Source organism: Phaenicophaeus curvirostris, chromosome Z (genome assembly GCF_032191515.1).
Source record: "Phaenicophaeus curvirostris isolate KB17595 chromosome Z, BPBGC_Pcur_1.0, whole genome shotgun sequence".
Taxonomy (NCBI): Eukaryota; Metazoa; Chordata; class Aves; order Cuculiformes; family Cuculidae; genus Phaenicophaeus; species Phaenicophaeus curvirostris.
Window position 1 is genome coordinate 76,353,316 of NC_091431.1, and position 21,605 is coordinate 76,374,920.

General features: G+C 48.9%; 2 protein-coding genes across 5 annotated transcripts in view; one reads left to right on the forward strand and one right to left on the reverse strand.

The window, feature by feature from the left end:
* The window catches only part of ALPK2 (alpha kinase 2), a 30,901-nt gene extending 17,895 nt beyond the window's left edge, over positions 1–13,006 (reverse strand). Inside the window, exons 1-2 of one of the 3 annotated variants that reach the window (XM_069880251.1) lie at positions 12,987–13,006; positions 2,590–4,307 (exon numbers count right to left, since the gene is read on the reverse strand). In XM_069880251.1, the coding sequence (XP_069736352.1) occupies positions 2,590–3,972 (1,383 nt within the window). In that variant the 5' untranslated portion in view covers positions 3,973–4,307; positions 12,987–13,006. Of the gene's footprint in view, positions 1–2,589; positions 4,308–4,708; positions 4,781–11,026; positions 12,103–12,986 lie in introns of those variants that run through there. The other 2 variants (XM_069880249.1, XM_069880250.1) reach the window with 2 other exon arrangements.
* Positions 13,007–15,272: 2,266 nt separating this feature from the next.
* Positions 15,273–21,605, forward strand: part of MALT1 (MALT1 paracaspase) — a 28,726-nt gene continuing 22,393 nt past the window's right edge. For both annotated transcript variants that reach the window (XM_069880397.1, XM_069880398.1), the window contains exons 1-4: positions 15,273–15,437; positions 16,537–16,703; positions 19,913–20,034; positions 21,353–21,503. In XM_069880397.1, coding sequence (XP_069736498.1) covers positions 15,277–15,437; positions 16,537–16,703; positions 19,913–20,034; positions 21,353–21,503 — 601 coding nt within the window. In that variant the 5' untranslated portion in view covers positions 15,273–15,276. The remainder of the gene's footprint in view (positions 15,438–16,536; positions 16,704–19,912; positions 20,035–21,352; positions 21,504–21,605) is intronic.

Here is a 21,605-nt window from a genome sequence, read left to right on the forward strand (position 1 = left end):
CTGAACCTTCACTCTGAAGTTCTTGTTCCAGAGGCCTTGCCAAGCTCTTTTCTCTAAATCAGTTCCACGGAGGTGGTGAGCAGGTTCCACCCACAGAAAACCACAGAAGGAAAACACCAGACACTAGACACTAATATATTGTTTCCTAAATGAACTGTGCTTTAAGCTTTCAGTTACCGTTCACTTGCCAGAACAATCTGTAAAAGTAGAGAGCAATTTAGCAACCAGTTTTTGAAAAAAACATTTACTTTCAAATAGCCCTTGACAGGATATAACAACATGGACCTTAGGAATTAGTGTCCCCATCTGACCACGTACCTCTCTAGCAGCTGTCCAGAGCGTTGTACTTACTCCCAGCAGAAGTAATGAAATGCTAGAAAAAAAAGGTTTAAAAAACAGCAGTATTTATAGATATTTCTAGTTTTTAGCTTTTATCCAGACACAAACTCAACTTGATAGCTGTTTTGGGTTGCCAACATTGCTGGCATTTGGCAGGCCATGGGCTCTGTAGTCAGGGGTGACTCCAGCACAGGGAGCCAAGGGTGCTGGCTGAACACGAAATGGAGACCGGCTCTTGGGTGACGCCGCACACTCGAGGCCTGCTGGCTCTCTGCGCAGCATGTAATATCATACAGATGGCACAGTCAGCTTTTAGGACCTGTTATTGATTAAGCTGCTTTGAAGCATTAGATAAATAAAGCATTTCAGCTGGGCTAGACCACGTGGCCATGAGAGGAGACAGGTGCCTCCTACCTGCACCGTCCAGGGGAAGAAGCCACCCAGAAGAGCAGTCGCTGCATAGCACAGACTGCAGAGGTCCTTCTAGCCAGGGGCAACTGGGCACTGCCGGAATCACAAACCCCTGGGTAATGAGCTCTGCAGTCTGTGGCTGCTGTGCACCTCCACAGACCCAGCTGCCACAAAGCGAGGGCAAACACTGTGCTCTTCACAAGCAGCCAGCTGTGGTTTGGCTTTGGTCCCTCACCCTGCCCTTGCCAGAGCTGCCTTCAGCGCTGGGCTCCGGCTGACACCACAGTGTGCTTCTGCATACGCTGTGTTTCTTAACAGGAGGCTGATCCTTTCTTGCCTGACTTAGGTGACACAAGCAGATTGCTGAGGAGCTGTGAGAAGCTGCCCACACTTTCCTTGCACTATAACCAGCAGTTTCCAGATAGGATGCTTTCAAGACCACATAATCTTGAGCCTACATCTAGTCTCACCTGTGTTTAAAACCCGGAGTTTGGTTTGTGCTCATCTCTAGCCCTTTTGTGCACACTTTCCCACTTAAATGTTCATTCAAGGTAAAGTTTTGCTCATGGGGACACAATGGAAGAAGCACCTACAGAGTGCTGGGAGCGAGCGCTGAACTGGCCCGTCTGAAATCTGGCCATGGCACGCACAGTAATAGAACAGCTGCTCTGTGTAAGAGCCCTCAGGGATTTGAATTACTGTACTGCTTGGAAAGAAATGAAACAATGCCTCTTGCAAACCCCGGGAGGACACTGTCAGGAAACTCTCCGCAGGTTCACTTCAACAGGGGGATTCCCCAGCATAAGGACATTGTGTTCTGCTAAATGTGACTGGGATTGTACGTACTGTAAAACCAGAGAAATCTCTGGATGTTGTTCAGGCAGAAGAACTCTGTGATTTCTGACAGCCTATGACACCCCAGGGGTGAGACTGAAGTCAGCCGGCTACCCAGAACCAAGAGACATTTATCCCTCAACAGTATAAATGAAGAAAAGCATGGGGGAAAGCTTAGGTCTGTCATAAATGGGTTTTTCTGTTCAATTAGCTATGCACCTTCAAGTCAGTACAGTTCATGATAAGATTATTAATGATTTAATACCATACCTGTGTATTCATACACCTTGGGTCTTTACTATGTGAAATGAAAAGTACACTCCAGTGCTCCTGTGGAGAATCACATCAGTCTGCACCACCACACTGACTGCCCCACCTATTTCTACCAGCAGCATAAAACGTGCAAGTACACAGAGAGAACTGCTTCAGGCTTCTTAATTTTCACTGTATTTTACACTTCAGCTGGAATATTTTACTCTTCCATTGCATCATTTTTAAAAACCAAAGCTCCACTCGCCTCTGTAAACTGAACTCTCTGGATTAAAATCTCCCCCCTGTTACAAATTCAGAGCAAACCCTGTTGGTTTAGTTTAGACTGCCAGCACCATAACTGGATGGCAATTTTGTCCTCTGAGTATCACTGAAAAGGCAGTAAATCAAAGCATTCTCTGCCCACAATAGGTACTTGAGAAACTCTCTGGACCGCGAAGTATTGCTCCGGTAAGAGCTGTGCAATGGCCCACATATCAGGTTTCGCTCTCCAGCTGTCCAGAGCCCCATTAGCGCCTCTCACTGTTATCAGTCTCTCTATAATTAGAACAGCTCAGGGTTTAGCTGGGCCTTTCTCGGACCCAGATTTCCTCCCCAGCCGCAGCTGTCATTCAGGAGTACATGATAGGAGCTTTCTAAGTAATGGGAATTTTACATTATTTTGTGACAAATAGGCATAAAATCCATTAACATCCATGGAGCTGCTCTTTCCACTACATGACAAACTTTACTTACCCTGGGCGAGACAGTTTCATCTGGCATCTGCTTTTGCTCAGGAAGGTCCTGTGTGTTCTTCCCTTCCCAGTCACAGCCTTTATCTGCCTCTTCCGTACGACTCAAGTCAGCCCGCATCTGCAAGCCTCCTGTCTCCTCGGGGACGTGTGTGGAAATGGCTCCTTCCTGACTGGGAAGCAGAGCGCTGGAGTCCCTGACCTCTGTAGCAGGCTGGAAAGACTGTCCTATGCTACTTACATATCTGCAAAGCTCTTTGGGGTTCAACAACTTCAAAAGGTTTCTTCTCAGACTCTCAGTTAGGGTACAGACAGCATGCCGTGCATTTTCCTCTGGAAAGTCTTTTCCCCCTTTCTCCAGCAGCAGCGAGCTTTCTCCCAGCGAGTCCGTGTCCGTGCCGTTTGCCGTCATCGTCTCTGGAGCCTGGTTTGCCAAAGCAGCACCTATGTCACTAGCAGCAGAGTTCACCTCAGCATGTGTGTTATCCTTGTGCTTCAATTTGTTGGGTGAAAAACCTGCAGCTGAGCAGCTGCTCCCATTATTTCCTTCTTCAGCTCTGGGATGGTCATTTCCAATGGCTGCAGACACACCAGGCACTTTACCCTTCTCTTTGTCTTTCACACTGGTACCTTTATCTCGGTGGTGTCCAACGGTGAGAGTCATCTCTGCTTGCAGAGCTGTCTGGCTGAACGTGGAGGGGTCTCTCCTTACATTTACTCCTTTGAACGCTGAGTGATGCCCACAGAAGCCAATGGTGGTATCCATAGGCGTAGTGTCATCTGACACTTGGAACACACAAGGCATTTCACCAAGGAAGTAAGCACACCCATCACAATCCTTACCCAGTTTTAAATCACCTTCATCATCACTGTCTAATAAGAACTGCAATTTCTTTTGCCAGATTTCATTTTCATGCTCTGTCAGCACATCCGAGCATTCAAAATACTCCAGGTCATCATCAGAACAGTCATCACTCACACTAGGAATTTTCTCTGCATAACTCTCCAGAACAGCAGCAGGATTTTCAGAATTGCCCTTTACAGAACACCTGTGATTTACTACTGGAGTATCTGCCCCCTCACCGAACAGGGCATTCATGGCTGAAGGTCTACCAAACCCAGTCTTTTTGCACACCTGGACATCTGCCAGAGACTGACCAGACGCAGAGCCTTCCGTGCTAAGGTAGCAGCTGTCTGTGTGATGAGTGACTGCATTTGCCAGGCAGGCATGCACCTGCCTGCAGCCACACTTCTCTGCCTCTCCAGTAGTGCCACTGACCAGGCTGCTAAAATGAATTAGATCATCACCGTTCTCAGACAAATCCCTCAGGCAGGAAACACTTCCCTGGGTTTCAAATACACTTTTTACACCCATGCTGTCTTCCATATTAGGCAAGTGTCTGCAGGATCTCTGGAATAGGGACAACGCTTCTGCTTTTAGGACCTTCTCAAGCACTAAACTTCTGGGTTTTGAAAAGTTGGAACCTTGTGAAATCAACAGGGGATCCCCTTCAAAGAGGCAAATCTTGTGTTGGGCAAAATGTTTCTCGTTCTGCTCATTTCACCCTGAAGTCTCCCACGTTGTCATTTAGGTCAACAGCAAATTCTGGGGAGGTCTGAGGTCTGTATCCGATTCTGGTCCAACAACAGCTGAACAGCAGGTCATTCTGTCAAACTGCCTCCAGGTACTGTTCAGTAGAGTGTGGATTGTGCTCTGCACACCTGCAAACAAAAGACACCTCAGGTTTAAAATTCCTTCTAGGTTGGGAATATGTATTTTATAAAATTGACCAATTGATACAGTTGGAAACATTTTCAAAAAAAAAAAAAAGAAACTGTTACTTTAAAATCAAGCTCAACCATTACAGCACTAACTATAACCCAGCTATCCGTGCAATGAGACTTAATGGCAACACTTCACGGCTCTCTGGAGCGATCTATGCCAGGGAAACCAGTTCCTAGGCCTGTCTGCACATACCTGTAGCAGCACAAACAGGCTTTAGCGCACACTGTTTAGACGTTCCTAGATGCAAACCGCAGTCTGAAGACAATGCAAATGTTCACAGTCACATAATTCTTACAGGTACCAAGCTCCTGCTGGTTTGGTAGGCACACGGGCACACCTGCAGGCTATTCCTCAGACTGGCACCACAGGGACAGGCATTCCGAAGTGGGCTGACAGAACTACCTGGAGCAGTTGGCCTGGTTAGATTTTACAGGGCCATTTCTGTTTAAAGCAGTGCTATTGCACTTTGGCTCGGTGTCTGTAATCCCCATGGGGAGAGCACAATGAAGCAGGGTGGTTGGCTCAGCCCTCTGCTTATATTGAGCTTCACATTTTGCCACAATAAAATGGTGTGACAATGCAGAATTTACATAAACCCAAAGTGAAATACACCAAACGGCTTCCATTAGCTGAATCCAGTGAAATATGGAATTATCCCTCTCTTCTTGTAAAAAGCCCTTGTTTCCTAAGCATTCCATATCCTAGGATTTTGGCTACTTGAGTTGTTCCTGTGTACTGCTAGAAGCACCACAGGTCATTCCTCACCACAGTGTACACATGCTTATCCCAGCAGGGCTCTTCCCCACCCAGGGATCCACTCATCAGGGAAAGTGGTGTACCTGAATTGAGTTTCAAGTACATTTGAACTCACGAAGGATGCCAGATCACAGCTGGGAAAAACAGTGACCTATTTTTATTCACAGAACTGGTATGACAAAGAACAGCAGGAAAAGCTTCCTCACCATTCTCCTAATCTGATCGAGCAATTTAAAGACACCTTTATTTCTTTTCCTTCTCTCTGCTTCTCCTGCTGTGACCTTTACAGCCGATGCTTCTCTCCTGGCAGCAGGCACCAGCCGCCAGCTCCCTCACGCAGCAACCTTTCACGATGCCCTTCCAAGCACTCCGTAGTGCTCCCCCAGCTTATTGACTTTAGGTAGAAACTGGAAAGAGAACTGTCAGTACGACACCCTTCAGCTCCTCAAGACAACTTGTGACAATGCACAGTGAAACTCCCTGAGGAAAGATGACAGGGAGACAAATTCACCAGCAGCCATTGACCAGTAACCTGACAGTAAGCTCAATTCCTAACAAACTGAGTTTGGAACTCTTCGCGATGAGAAGACAAGAATACATTTAAATGTGCCCAGGTATTCTAGCTGCTTGTCCCAAGACTTGCTCAGGAAACCAGGGATGCCACATGCTGACCGAGGCACAGCTGACGGCAGGAGGACACAGAGCAGAGCCGCACACGAGAGACCAGCACCACTGGGTTCAGCAGGCAGTGGGAAGGAAGGTGCCCGTTTGGATTCTCATATGACCCGTAAGCATATTTTCCATGCCTCACTGATCACAGCCAGGGCAACTGCTGGGAATCTTTACAGTGCCCCTTGAGGCGAATTAAACACATATTTGTGCTTAAAGAAATAAAAATAATATTTAATGGACACTGCACTGGGCAGAGTCCTCAGCCCAGCTGTGGGTCCAAGCCCAGCCCAGCTCTGCGCCCAAGGGCCCCTGAGCACTCACACTGCAGGGTGCCTGCTTCTTATCCATCACCGGAGGTCTCAGGAATTCCTGCTGCCAGCCCGCTTAACCCCTTCCACAGCTGGACCTTCTTGCTGTCTGTGCCAGACTACTCCTCCGTCACAAGCCACCACTGCTGAGCCGCTACAGCTGGAATTTCCCTCTCTCTGTCCCTGGTCATCTGGCTTCCCCCATCCCTTTCCACCACCCATCTCAGGGCCGTTTCCACTCCACACGCACATCTCCGGGGTCTGATGATGCCTTAGCTGAGCACTCTAGGAAACAGGGGTAAGGGAAAACAAGGAAACGGCAGCAGGAAAATGGCAACCTGAGAATCACAGAACCACAGAATCATTAAGGATGGAAAAGACATCTATTATCATCCAGTCCAACCGCAAACTGCACTCAGTCACATATGCGGGAAACACTCATTCACTGGTAAAATACATAGATTGAGGTGAACAGAGAACAGATGAAAACCTGGAATGGTCAGGCAGTAGACATCTGTAGATGCCTCATCAAAATCCTTTTATGGCAGGAAATAACCAATTGCTTGTGAAAAACAATCAGTTTGAAATAATATCATGCAAAAAACTTATTAATATTGAAAAAAATGGTCTGAAATTCCAATTCTAAATTTAAAAAAAATTTGATTGTTCAAATTTATTTTCATTGAATCACCAATGTTTTTCTAAATTTGGAACTTATTTTTTAAATAAAAACGTTCAATATTTGAACATATATTCCAACTGAGACCAAAACATTTTTGAAAAATTACATTTTACCATCGAAGGAACAAGATTTAAATGAGTTTACCTTTTAGGAACAGCCCTTTTGCAGGTGATTTTGGACCCAAAGGCGCTTCTAAAGATTTTGGAACAGTGGACTTAACCTTAATGTCAGCAAAACCCTTTTAACTGACAAAAATGCACAAATCTGATTAAAATTTAAAAGCGACCATTGATTTTCCTCTCTTGCACCACATTTTTTCCTGCTATATTTAGTTGTAACCAAAGTGGCAAACTTCCTTTGTAAGCAATTTTACACTCCCAGAACTTATCTACAGAAAGCTTGTGTATTTCACAAATCCAGGGGGAATTTGTGCCTTTCTGGGATTCATGTCCTCTGGAGTCAACGGAAAAAAAATCCCCTTTATGACCTCTCTGAAGCTTTTCCTTTAATTAATGCCTTTTCACCCCGCAATCTCAGCACTCTGTGCAGCCCTCCTCAGCCTCCACCCTTATCCATCAGGATTTATTCCTATCTCCAGGATGCACTGGCTCCAGCCCCCCTTGGAGGACCCACTATCCCTACCCATGAATGGCCTTTCCTTATCACCACCACACAAGCTCTTGGGGACCACTCTGTGAATCCTCAGCCCCCATCTGATCCATGCCCACGCCTCGGATGGTGCTGTGGCACAATTAATGATGCAAATGCGCTCTGACATCCAAAGCATTGTCTGGGTACAGTAAAAGCTCTACGCTGGCACATCAATATCCCTGTCCACATTCTGCAAACGCCCCGCTCCACACCCACGCAGTACAGAGGGCGGGAAAGGAGAACCAGCGTTAACCCACCCATGGGGCTATCTCAGCTGAGCACAGCAGGAGTGGGACCAATAACCCTTCTACGTTTCATCGTAATAAATACCCTTCTGTCAACCCATCTTTTGATCTCTTTATATGCAGCTGACACTGCGTCTAGGACACCTGAAAACACAAGAGAGATGGACACTCATATAAATAACGTGTAATGGCCTGGAATCACACAGACCATGCCTGCAGTAACCCATCTGCCATCGTCCACGCTGCGGGGCCACACAAAACCCAGCAGAGCCCTTTGGCTTAAATGAGGAGGGGTTAACTTTCACAGACCTTGCACACCTAAACCTACACAGAGACAGCACAATCCTCTCCTTTGTATGTACGTGGATATGAGGAGGGTGTGGAGGCAGCCATAACACAAGCTGTTCATAGGTTCTTCTAACAACTCTCCATCAGACTGATCCTGTCTGGGACGTCACTGGAGCATTTGCTTACAAGCATCATGGTTTATTCAGACACACCTGGTTTGGGACAGCAAACTCCCCAAATGCCAGCAGTTTCCTACTGTCACCTCTGCTCCATAGGCCAAACTCTGGGATCCCCTAGACAATCCTACTACTCTAGACGCATCCTTCTCCATGTGCCTGGGCACACAATATCCGTTTGCTGACATCCCTTTCAGAGGTGTTGAGTTAGCAGACAGCTTAGCCACGAAGCAACAGGCAGGTATAACCAGACTGCGCTTGAGACAGACATAAGCGATCTGCAAACCAGAGCACCAGTAACCACCAAACCTTTCCCTGTGATGCACAGGAACAGTCATACACTACACAGATGCAATCAGGAAGCTAGCTGGCATGGTCAGCAGGGTGCTACAAATATCACACTGATTAAAGGGAGAGAAAGCTGCAAAATCAGAACAGAAACACAAAAAGCAGAAAGCAATCTCCACAAATCACACAATTCCAAGAAAATCTGAAAGGGACAGCGCCTAAAAGGTGGGAGCGGGCGGAACTTCCCACTGCCTGGCTCTATCCATGCCCTTCCTCATGCTGGCATCACGTTGGAATGTGAGCTGCATATACACGATCCCTCTCTTACCCGACAGTGGGCTCAAACAGTAAACACAAGCATGAGGTGGGGGAAGGAGTCCTGCGGCAACCCAGCCCCATTCTCGGTCTGTGTGACCACGTACTGAAGAATGCAAAGCTACTATAGCCTCAATGTACACTGGAAAGTCTGGCATGAAATGCTGGCCACAAGAGAATTTTCTACGTGATTATGGATTTCAGCAGTGCTCCAGGAACAGGACTTTGTACAAGTCTAACAGTATGACCAGACTTCTGAGGCACAAAAAGCCACACGCCACAGACACAAAGTCATCACTCGAACAACCCTACAGATCCTCCCAGAACAGCCAACTATGGCACTGTTTGTGTAACAAACCCTGCCATCCAGACGTCTACAGAACCTGAGCGTCCTGCTCACACACAGAGATGTTCCAGGGTTAACGCTGACCCCCCTCCATTCTCCCTGGGAATACTTCTCAAGCATGCCTTAACTTTCTTGCAAAGCATGTGCAAACTGTTCATGTGGCTGCGACATTCCTCTGAGGAACCAACAGCGGTAACTCCATCCCCGTCTCCAGCCTGCCAACAGCATCGCCTTTGGGAATACACTCCTTTGCTCACTTCTCATTCCGGACATCTCCCAAGAGAGACTGTTTATTGCTGCACATTCTCTAAGTTTAGCATATTTTTCCTTCCAAAACAAACCAAAGCATAGACTTTTCCTGCTCTGCAATAAACACGGCCATTGGACATCAATTTAGATTCCTGAGTGTGGTCATACATTCTCTGTAAGGAAACACGCACCATATCTTTACATTTATGAGCAGAAACGTACCACTTTTTTCTCCCCAAAAAAGGTTGCCATACCTGTTTTGCCATTTTTAAATGCTTATTTTCATGTTTTCTTTTTAAATCTTTGCATTGACAGAAATCAAAGCTTTTAATAAAGTGTTCCTTTAAAAGTTTCATCAAAATTGGCCTGTTCCTGTGAGTCTTTTTCACCGTGCATCCATCAGTACTGATGGAATCAAATTCCACGTGAAATTTCTGATCCACTTTCCTCACACCTAGCATACACAAGCTTTCCAAAGTGCCTGTGCCGTACAAACATTTTCCCGAAGCGTTGTGATCATGCCTACATTCTTAAACGTTGTTACCCTGTAGAAGCTGAAATCTCCTATAAACCTTGTGGGCTCTGGTCCCACCAGGGCCACAGTAAGTATTTACACAGCAGTTGGCTCACTCTGGGTCTGACATTGAATGAGTAAGAGCAGTGAGAACCCAGCACATAAGGATTCACAAGGAGCGTGTTTGCTCTGTGCTCATGTAACACACAGCAGTTCTGCCTCAGCCCTGTCTGGAATCCCCAGTGGTGGGGCACACACAAGAACCAGATCCGTATTTTCCCTCTATAAGTCCTTCATAATGCAGCAATCACATCAATCATTTAGAGCAGTGTACTTGTCAGAGAGCATTTAGTGCCAGAAACCTGACTAGGCAAACACTATTATTTTTCAGTTTCTTCAACTTCCAACACCTGAGGCTCCTTGACCGCTTTTACACCCGTGCACTACCTGCTGTAAACAGCGCCGCAGCGTAAAGAAAACACCACAGCTATAACTTCTTGGCTAAGTGGCTGTGCCTGTCTCTCCCAAACACCTTAATATAGAGTAATTAGAATAAGCAATCACAGCACAACTCTTAACACTGATCCGTCTTCATCTATTTTTAACCTTTGCCAAGCATCTGACCCTTCCCAGGAGCGCTTCCCGCAGCCCAGTAGCCACCTCCAAGCTGCTACTGACCAGGCTTTTCCTCAGGAATGGAAGAATTTTCACCCAGTGACTATGAGGACACACAATACATATTGAGACAGAATACAAAGCATATTTCAGGACACCTGGTGTCACTTACACATCCCTTAGAGAAGGGACCTCGCTTTTGGACAGTTTTTGCAATTTTGTCTGTCCTGCTGAAACTTGGAGGAAATTGTACCAGTAGGTAATTTCAGAAACATTTAGCAGAACTCTAAATGCAACAGGTTTATAAAAATAATCTATCAGGATGAGCAACGATGACTCGACTTTAGCAAAGTAAATAACAAATGACATTTTCTGTTCAAGAACTATATAAATCTCTGTATTCGTTTAGTGCAATAAGAATATAGTAACTGTTTCTTCTTCATTTGGTTCTCTTCTATGATACACATTCTATCTGCACAGAGGAGACAAAAGCAGACAAGGAACTTCAAAAAGTACAATCTGACCCCCGAAGCCAGAAATCCGCACTTACCCTTGAGTGCTCTCTCTTGAGGTCCTAGAAGCGGGCCAGGCCTGCAGTTTGACACTGCGTTACGAGGCAAAAGGCACTCGATTTGTGTACATTGTCGCAGAGCTGAGGAGCAGGCTAGAAGCTCCAGCGTTGTTTTGCGAGTGTGACCTTAGCATAGCGAGCCTGGTCACAGAACAGTCTGACTTTTAAGAGAGCCTATTTCGTTACACGCAGCAGATGGCTCTCCTGGGAAACCCTCGGCCAGACAGCAAGGAGGAGCGAGCTGGCAGTGGCGAGAGAGCACATCCTACTGCCATAGAAGTCCATGGGAATTTCCTTGCGGCCCTGAGAGAGGAAGTGTTGGCCTTAGCTATTCACAATAAAGCCTGGGTTCTTTGTGAGGCACATGCTGAAGCGAGCTTAGCTGCCTTGCTGTGGACATAGGGAAGCTCTTACCTGCTCAAAGCTGTGCACTAAAATGTTCTGCTGAACACGAAAAAATCTGCAGCCCCTGACAAGCAGGCTGAGGAAACCAACGTGAGTAGTGAACTTTTAACAGTCACTACGTAAAAATTCACCCAAAGTTTCACATTCCTCAATGGCAAAGAAGTGAATCCTGAAGTAAGGAGGTATTCACACTCCTGTCTCACACAAAAGGAACTTGACTAAACTGTACAAACTGCTCTGAGCTAAAGGGTTCCAGGAAAGGCTGAAAAGCAAGTTCTGTGCCCTGTTTTTCCTTGAGTATTTCGCTGAAAGCGCAGCTCAAACTGGTTCTGAGATACTGCAGCGTTAAACACTGCTTGCCCCTGGTGTTATCTAGAGACAAATTGGAAACTGTTGTGTTCAGCACCAAATATAGCACCTACAACCACCCTTGTTCAGGAATAGAAGCAGGGATATCTGGTTTATGTAAGAGCCTAACAGCCAAAACGATCCCCAAAGAAACAAAAGAGGATTTAAATCCATATCCAACCTGAGGTAACGTAACTGTTTGACAGTGTAGGAAGACACCCAACAAGCACAGACCACAGGCTGAGGTGGGTGAAAGGCACCCGCTGGGTTTTCCAGCTCCTGAGTCATATGCAGCTGTGTATAAACCACCAATCATCACAAGTCAAGCTCATTGTCCCACCTGCAACCCTCTGCCATGCAGACTGGGTTTCTAATTTAGGAAAAATAAACTATTGTTTTACAGAAAATAGCCACTCAGTGAAATTCCTTCAAGTTAAGTCTTACTAAATGCCTCGGTTTCCAGAGATGCTAGACCCCAGAGAAGGTAGGAGAGATGCTGTGCTGTGCCTTGTATCTCCAAGCAAACGAGTGTGATACAGCCCACGAGATGATGACTCTGCCCAACTGCAGCGAGTACTAGGTTGGTCTCCAGGCTGTGCAACTCCAGCCACCTAACTTATCATGGAATCATTAAGGTTGGAAAAGCCCTCTAAGGTACAACCGTCAGCCAACCCCACCATGCCTGCTAAACCATGGCCCCAAGTGCCACAGCCACACAGAAAGAGAGACTCCAACACCGCCCTGGGCAGCCTCTGCCAGGGATTCATCACTCTTTCCATGAAGGATTTTTTTCCTAATATCCAATCTAAAGTTCCCCTGGCACCACTTGAGGCCATTTCCTCTCATTCCATCCCTTGTCATTTAGGAAGCAAGAGCCCAGCGCCCACCTCCCCTCAACCTCCTTTCAGGAGCTGCAGAGAGCAATTAAGTCTCCCCTCAGCCTCCTCTTGTCCAGGCTAAACAGCCCCAGGTCCCTCAGCCACTCCCAGAACCTTTGTGCTTCAAGCAAGGCAAGCTGGCAGACGTGAAAAAAAACACCACAAAAATACACGTGGCCACATTCGAATGCTTGATCCCTGATTTAAAGCACTGGTAAAATCACTTCCAGGCTCTTTCAGCGCACTTTGAGCAAGCTGTGCCTCCAGAGAGATGAGGGTTTGTCCCCTCGGATCACAGCCATGCTCACCTGTCCCTCTGCAGCGATGGTGACCGCTCATGGGAGCATCTCTCCTTAGGAGCCTCTCCCAGAGCCGTGGCTCTTCTTCCTCACCAGTTTGACTGCACACCTGCCTCCTCGCTAGCGCCAGGGAGCTCGTCCTGGGCACGAGGCTAAGAACTGCTAGCAGCATTAAATGTGGTTGGTTTTTATTCTTTTTGTCCCTTTCAGGTTCTAGCAGACTTCAGCATCAAACCCTCGCAGTTTCCAGGCGCCGACGCTGCGCAGCGGGAACGTTTTCCCCTCAATCGCCCCACACCGCGGCGTGGGCGGCTGCCGAGGCGCTTTCACACCTCGCTCTTCCGCCCCGTGACGCTGGGGCGTCTGCAGTCCCAGCCGTTCTGGGCTCGTTCCAGGGAAGGAGAGGCCGCAGAGGGTACGGCGGCGACCTTCAAGCAGGTTTCAAGCAGCTGCGAAGGAGGGAGGGAACCGCTCCTCAAACCCGGCGGAGCCGAGCGGCAGCCAGGGCGGAGCCAAAGGCGCTCCCTGCGCGCCGCGCTGCCCGGGGCCGCCGAGCGCAGCTCCCGCCGCCTCAGGACGAGCGAGCCCCGAACCTCGAGCACGAAAACCCTCGGGGCTCCGCGCGGCGATGGCGGCGCCGCCTCAGCGCGGGCGGGAGGCGCGCGGGGCGGGAGGCGCGCGGGGCGGAGGGCGGGAGGCGCGCGGGGCGGGAGGCGCGCGGGGCACGGGGCGGGAGGCGCGCGGGGCGGGAGGCGCGCGGGGCGGAGGGCGGGAGGCGCGCGGGCGGGAGGCGCGCGGGGCCGCACGCGCTGGGGCCGAGCCGGGAAATGAACCCTCCGAGGCTCCTTTTGGAGCTGTGGAGAGCATCGCCCTTCGTCAGGGCTGGGCAGCGAGGCAGTGACCGCCACCCATCCAGACAGGAGCTGGAACAGGGTGTATTTCCCACTTAGATGCACCTGTATCGACTTTCCCAGAGACCTTATGCATATTCTATTACTTCCCAAGGACTCATTTGCTGTTATGAGCTCTTGCTCATTCGGAGCTGGCTCCAGCTCTCTGCCTTTAAAATATGAAGAACCTCCAAACGGGATTCCCGAGGACACCTCTGCTCGGCGCAGAGCAGGCGGAACACAAGGCATCGCCATCCCCAACGCACGAGCAGCGTCTGGAGAAACACTGAAAGAAAACGCGCTGTCATAAGGTCACCGTGTCTCATTTTCAAAAATCACAACTGCTTCGATGAAACTTTACTCTACTTTGGTTTAAATATAAAATCACTGCACTTTTTCAAAGATAAGAAATTATGTTGTTTTTCCAGACACTGGAAAACTCTTTGGAGTTTCTTTGTATCTTAAAAGCAAGGTCAAGCAGAGAGCTGGAGCCAGCTCCAAATGATCAGGAGTTGACTGCTGTGACATTCATGAGAACATTAAATTAGTCCTTGAAAAGTAATAGAATATGCATGAGATTTATAGGAAAGTTTATACACACGTGTAACTGTGAAAAACATCTTGTCCCAGCTCCTGCCTGGCTGAACACGATCAATGGAATCATAGAACCACTGAACCATAGAATAGTTTGATTTGGAAGGGACCTTAAAAATCATCTAATTCCAAGCCCTCTGCGATGGGCAAGGACACCTCCCATGGATGAGGGGCTCCCAGCCCCATCCCACCTGGCCCTGAACCCCTCCAGGGATGGGGCAGCCACATCCCTGGGCAACCTGGGCCAGGGCCTCCCCACCCTCACTGTGAAGAAATGTCTCCTTGTGTCCAGTCTAAATCTGCCCCTCTCCAGTTTACACACATTTCCCGTCGTCCTGTCACCACAAGCCTTTGTGAAGAGCCCCTCCCCAGCTTTCTTGTAGCCCCTTCAGGTACTAGAAGGTCGCTGTAAGGTCTCCAGGCTGAACCACCCCAACTCTCTCAGCCTGTCCTCGTATGGGAGGGGCTCCGGCCCTCATCATCTCTGTAGCCTCCTCTGGCCCGTTCCAACAGCTCCATCTCCTCCTTATGTTGAGGATTCCAGCACTGGACGCAGCACTCCAGGTGAGGTCTCGAGAGCGGAGCAGAGGGGCAGGGTCCCCTCCCTCCGTGCTGGCCCCGCGGCGTTGGGCGCAGCCCAGGACACGGGTGGTTTCTGGGCTCCTGCTCACCGACCGGCGCCCCGAGTCCTTCCCCGCAGGGCAGCTCCCGGTGGCCCCGGCGCGGCCGGCCCCGCCCCCCTCCGCCCCCCTCCGCCGCCCGGGGCCGCCCCGCTGGGGCCGGCGCCCCGCCCCGTTTCCGCGCGGCGGCGGGCGATGGGGGAGCCGTGGCGGGGCGCGGCGGGCGCGGCGCCGCTGGCGCGGGTGGCGGAGCCGCTGCTGCGGCGGCTGAGCGAGCTGCTGGACCGCGCGCGGCCCGGCCGCGGCTGGCGGGACCTGGCGCTGCGGGCGGGGGCGCGCGGCCGCGTGCGCATCAGGTGAGCGGCGGCCTCGCCCCCGCCTCGCGCGCCCCCTCGCCCTTCTCCCCGCTTCGCGCGCCCCCTCGCCCGTCCCTCCCTTGTCCCCCTCCCTCGCTCCATCCCCCTCCTTGCTCTTCCCCCGCTTGGGCCCCCCCCCCCCCCCGCAACCTCCTTCCTCGTTTCCTCCTCTCCTCGCCTCCCAGCGCCGCGGGGCGGGCAGGGCAGGTCCCGCGTTCCTCCCCGCACCCCTCCTCGCCCTCCGCCTCCCGGGGCGCGGCTCGCGGCGTTCCCGGGGGCGATGGAGCCGGGTCCCGTCTCGGCTGGGGCCGTTCGGTGCTGGGGACGGGGAGCCTGCGGAACGCAGACACCCCTCCGCGGGCTGCGGCTGCCCCTGTGCCTCTCGGTGATCCGGGGAAACACCAGGAAAGTCTGTGTGGTAGGTGAAAATACCTTGCCTCCAGGACTCACGGCACTGGCTTTTGATGTAAGGAACGGAGGAATCTTTTAGCAGGAGTATATAAGCCCACGTTCCCTTTCAGTAGCTGTTGCCTTATTATCTGTGTCATTTTAATCAGCTGCGATTGGAAGCACGCGAATGCTTAACACCAGAGTTTAAAGTTCTGGATGTTTGTGCCTGGTCATGAATTCGAGCCGCTTGCCGCGCTGCAGCGGTGGGTGCACATCACCCAGGCTGCAGCCATCACCCAGTTTAACAGCTACTCTGAAAATCAAAGTCTTCCTGGGCTTTCAGGTTAGGTTCTGACTCGCTCTTTTACCACTTCTGAAACAGGCACATGAAAACAAAAGGTGCTGAGCTTGTTTTTCTGCTGAGATGCTAAGAAGTGAAAATCAGAAGACTTCATCCGTTGTTCAGAATTGTCAGGCAGAAGCATCTCTTGTTTTACAGTGCTTTCTGTCTGGGAGGGTGTCGTTGTGTAACCTTGGAACTCCTGGAACTTGAAGGAAAATACTACAAATATGCCCACATCAACTGGGAATTTCCTTTCTCTCTCTATTTTCAATCTTTCTGTCTATCTACAAGTGATTTTTAACCGGGCTCCTTTCTGAGGAGAAAGTGTCGAGTTGTAAGCCGCGTCTCTCCCGCTTTGTTTTGTAGCCCCCTGGATTTGGAGCAATGCTCCCTCAAAGTGCTGGAGCCAGATGGAAGTCCCAGCTGGAGCCTCCTGAAGCTGCTGGGCGATCGGGGCTGCACGGTGGTGGAGCTGGCGGAGTTCCTGCAGGCACTGGAGCACACGGAGGCTCTCCAGTGCCTCAGCCAGTCAGGTCAGTGCTGGTCCGCACTTGCCCCGCAGCTTGGTGCGCTGCACTGGAAACACAGAGGCGTTTGTTCTCCACAGTGAGTAAAAACATCCGCAGTGTGGGAATTCTGGTACCTAGTATCTGTGGGATCGCCATGATTTGGAGATTAAGTAAGCTGAGCAGATCAGCAGGCTCAGCACAGCATCGTTGTGGATGTGGGCTTGGCTGCATAGGCATAACAGGTGCTGTCATTACCGCTGCTCCCTTGGTTTCTGTGCCTTTGGGAGATGCTTATGGTACCACAGTAGCTGAGTTGGAGACACCAGCAGTGTTGCTGACCATTTGTTCAGCTACAGGGTTTGTTAACTGTATTTCATAGCTCATCCTAATTGAAGGGTCCAATTAGTGCTAGTTCTGGCACATGTTGATACACTCCAACTTGCGAATTGGGCAGAAAAATTGACTAACTTTGCATAGAACCCGATAATTTTCTGCTAACACGTTCAGCTTCTTCCCAAAGAGCCTGGAAGTAGGGCAGTGCAAGGGAGTGCACGGGTGAGACTGCACACACCAAGTGCTTCTTGCTGTAGGACTTTACAGGGCCCTGCGTGACATCCTCTGCCTTCAAGATGTGGTGAAGCTCAGCCCACTGGGAAGTTACAGAAGCCTCTCTTCAGCTCGTTTACGATCACTGAGTCCAACTGTAAACCCAGCACTGCCGACCCCACCGCTGAACCTGCTCCCTAAGCACCACATCCACACAGCTTTGAAATCCCTCCAGGGATGGGGACTCCACTGCTGCCTTGGGCAGCCTCTGCCAGGGCTTCCCCACTCTTTCCATGAAGGAATTTTCCCTGACATCCAATCTAACCTTCCCCTGGTGCATCGTTAGGCTGTTAGCAGCAATACAGAGGATCTCTGTGAGAATCACAGATTCCCAGAGCCAAGTTCTACAACGTGTTTGTATGTCAGAGCTGAGAGACTTGCCTCTCACATTGGATTAATTCCGTAGAAGATCTTAAAGTAGTAGTAAGAATAACTTCAAACTTCTCCTTGCGGATAGCTTAGGCATCTTGTTCCTTGGGTCACCTCTCTGTCCCTTTTACTCGCTTCTTTCATGTTGTCATGTTGTAAACCTCCTGGAAACGAATGGAATGTGAAGAGCTTTCTCCCAGGCGAAGGAAGAAGAATGCGTACTACGTGCTTTGCAGTGTGGCAGTCTAAGCTCTGCGTGGCCTCGCTGAAACCAAAGCACAGAGGTGCTTTCCCTCTGCGAGTAGGTCTCTTATCACAGTAGTTCAGGCACTTCACTCTGAACGGGTGGAATTCAGGCTGAGGTTCCCAAAAGGACTGAAAATGTTTACAGTGTGGAAGATAAGAACATAACAGCTGGTTTGCAGTTAAGACTAGTGGTATTTAACTTGTAGTGCCTGTTTCAGAGTCTTGTAACCATAAGTGTCCATAATTATGGAAAGCCAAAGACTGATCTTCCAGAGCAGCTGTTTTTCTCAGCTGCTTTCTGAAGAGTTGTTAGTGATGTGAATCAGAAGAGATTTAACAAAAAGTGGAAGTCTCTGGGAAAAGCAAACCATCTTAATTCCTCTGTCCTTTAAGTTGAAATATTATAATTCCCGTTTGTGTAACGTTAGGTGATTGTGATGCTCAAGACTGTATGTAACACAGTGCTTTATCTGTGAAAAACTGTGGAGGAAACGTTCAATGAGGAACTGAGGTAGCACTCTTCAGGGCTAGGGTCTAGAGGGAAGTTATTTTAGAGAAGGAGGGGCAGGGAGTTTTGAAGCCCTGTGGCTCCTTTGGAGTAGCTGCCTGTGTGATCAGCTATTTCAGAATGAGATCGCATGTGAAAGAGGCTAACGCAGCCCGCTCCTCTGCCAGACAAAGATTGCGTAGTTTCCAAAGGCTGTATCATCCCTGTCTCTGTCTGTTGGCCACACGAGTTTCTGCTCGGGCTTCAAATTGTTGTGGTTCCTCTCCTCAAACATTGTCTGTTGGGAAGAAGTTCTTGCCGCGCAGCCAAGCCGTTACACGTGTGAGGGGTGTCGTGGATCCTGATCTAGGATACTGCCGTGGATGAGCAGAGTGCCCCTCACCCAGCAGAGCGGGGCAACAGCGCCTGTGATGGAAAACAGTGAGTTAGCCGAGTTCAGGGGTAAATGTGGCAATGGCTCAGTAGCAAAGTGTCCTCGATTAAATACTGTGTGGAATAGACACACAGAGCAGAGCTGAGGTAGAATGGCTTACACAGAGACTGGAACCATGAAAGGTAAGGCAGATCCTCCTGCTGAGTCCCAAGGTTCTGAGAGGACCCCTTTCTTCCTAAACTCTTCCTGGAGCCTAGGTGTGACTGAGACCCATCTCGGCACTGCTGAACCCCTTGGCTGTAGGGTGGGGTTCTGCAACAGCACTGGGAGGTTAAACTCTCTGTCCTGCTGTTGATAACTTTTTCCCCATTGTGATGTTCCGATGACCTTGGTTATTCCTGTGGGTCTGCGCTTGGAGTCACGCTGTAACCAGAGCTCTGGAACGGTCGAGGTAAAGGAAACAACTGGATCGTATCAGACGCATGTCAGAATGCCGCTCACACTGTTTCCTGGTAGTTAAGATGGGAAGTGGAAAATTTTCCCTTGCCGACGGGCAAAAGAAAAAAACAACCCCGTGTCCTGCAGGAGTCAGATGCATAAAGCTGAAACCGGTGTTTCAGCTGCTAAGGCTGTATGAGGAACAGTAGAAAAACACACTATGTTGTAGTTAAACTGACTCTTGAGTGTTTTGATCCATCTCTCAGGCTTTGCCTAATCTTAATCTGAAGATTAACGCCTCAAAGGAGTTGTTGGAAGTGATCAAACTCTTACAACTGGGAGTACCTTTCCCAGAAGGGGTCTGTGATGCTGTTGGAAGTATTATTTGCTTTATTCAATAGAGAGCAAGAGGGCTTGAAGTGTCCTAAAATGAAAATGTCTGAATGATCTACCTTAAACCTCCAATAAACCCTGTGTAGGACCGATCAATTTTGCACGGATTTTGTGTAATCAAGACAATTTTGAATGTTTTAAAGTCATATAACTAATTGCAACTGCGTGTGTACACAGTACAAACAAATTAGTGTCAAGTATGTTTAATGACAGAAACTTTCTTTGCTCAAAGGACAATTTAAATGCATATTTAAATTGTATTTCCTAATAGCTTTCCTCTGTGTGAATTCTTTCTTAAAGATCTACGGATTGTTGTGCAGCCAGAGTCTCAAGCGGTGCTCCCTGGTCAGGTCGTCAAGCTGTGCTGCTGGGCGACAGGACACCCGTTTGTGCATTACCAGTGGTTCAAGAAGGAAAAAGAGGTGAGAGCTGGTACGGAATACAGGGGGTTATGGGGTGAAAGTAACAGGTAATGATTTTGGATTATACCTTTTAAGACTGTTACTCTTATTTACAAAGAGAGAAGATTGCCCTATGGCTTTAAGCTGAAAGAGGGGAGACTGAGATCTTAGGGAGAAATGTTCTCCTGTGAGGGTGGGGAGACCCTCGCCCAAGTTGCCCAGAGAAGTCATGGCTGCCCCATCCCTGGAGGTGTTCAAGGCCAGGATGAATGGGGCTTGGAGCCCCTGATCCAGTGGGAAGTGTCTCTGCCCAAGGCACAGGGTGGAACTGGATGGGCTGTGAGGTTTCTTCCAAACCAGACTGTTCCGTGATCCTATATACTAACAGAAACAGGAGTTTAAGAAATGCTGCATAATGACCCTGTCAAAGTGCTAAAGCAATGCCGTGTTTTTGCATCCTTCTCATCCTCGGAGGCAATCGTGTGATGTGGCAGTAATGAAACTGCAAGCTTAGTTGCGTCTCGGTCTACCAAGAAATTTAACCCAGGGTACTGGGAGTCACCAAGACGAATGCCAGTCGCCGTTGATCTTGGACAGATGGGAACTAGTTTCCTAGGAATGGGCAGCTGAAGGCCCAAACCCAGTGGTGCCGTGGACTTCTTCAGTAAAAAACCTCCTCACATGCATCCCAGTATCTCTGCAGGTTGAATGGCAGCGCTCATGCACACGGTTCTGGCCCTGGTTGTCTTTCTGCGAGGCAAATGCACTTCTTTCTTAATGTTATTTTATTGTAAGTGCATTTGTGGTGTCTTAAATTGCTGTTAGGACTGAAACTTTTAACTCATTTTCTACACCTTTCAAATTTTATCTAGATGATCCAAAACGTGGCTTGAAAAAATATAATTACAGTAATTTCCTGCTTATTACCGTTAAAATAGAGATGTAGCAACAATTGTTACTCTGTGAAAGAGCAGAAGAGTTTCCTGGTCATGGTTGAACTTATCTTAAGGCTGGCGCTTCATGTGACACTCCTGCTGCTGGAGCATTGCAGACGTAATTATTCTGAGTTATTTGTGGAGAAAGGGAAAAATTATGAATTTCAGAAAGAGCTTTTCAGCTGGCTTTTCAGCTCAGAATTGTTTTAAATAGAGGCATGTGAATTGTTCTTGGAAGAGAGCCCATTTCTGAGCTGCTAGCAGGACGAGGCTTTCTCATCTAAAAGCTTCAGGTAAGTGAAGGAGTTGAGGCTGGTGTTCCGGACATTGAAATAAATATTCATGTGTTTGATCCTGGTTTAAATTAAATCAATGTAAAGTTATATGGTTCATCTGTAATTCAGATTCAACATGGGAATTCTCCGGAGCTGGTTTTGAATCCAGTGAACGTAACCGATTCAGGCTTTTACATCTGCCGAGTGAACAGCGAATCCTCCTTTGCATTCAGTCGCTGGGCACGACTTGAAGTTTGTGATCTCCAGGGTGCATCTCATGGTGAGTGGCAAGAACATCATCTTCTAAGGGTCTGTCTTCCCACTTGTTAGCGGAACTTGGGTCAGATCTCCCTTCCAGTCGCTTTTTCAGACCATGATAGGA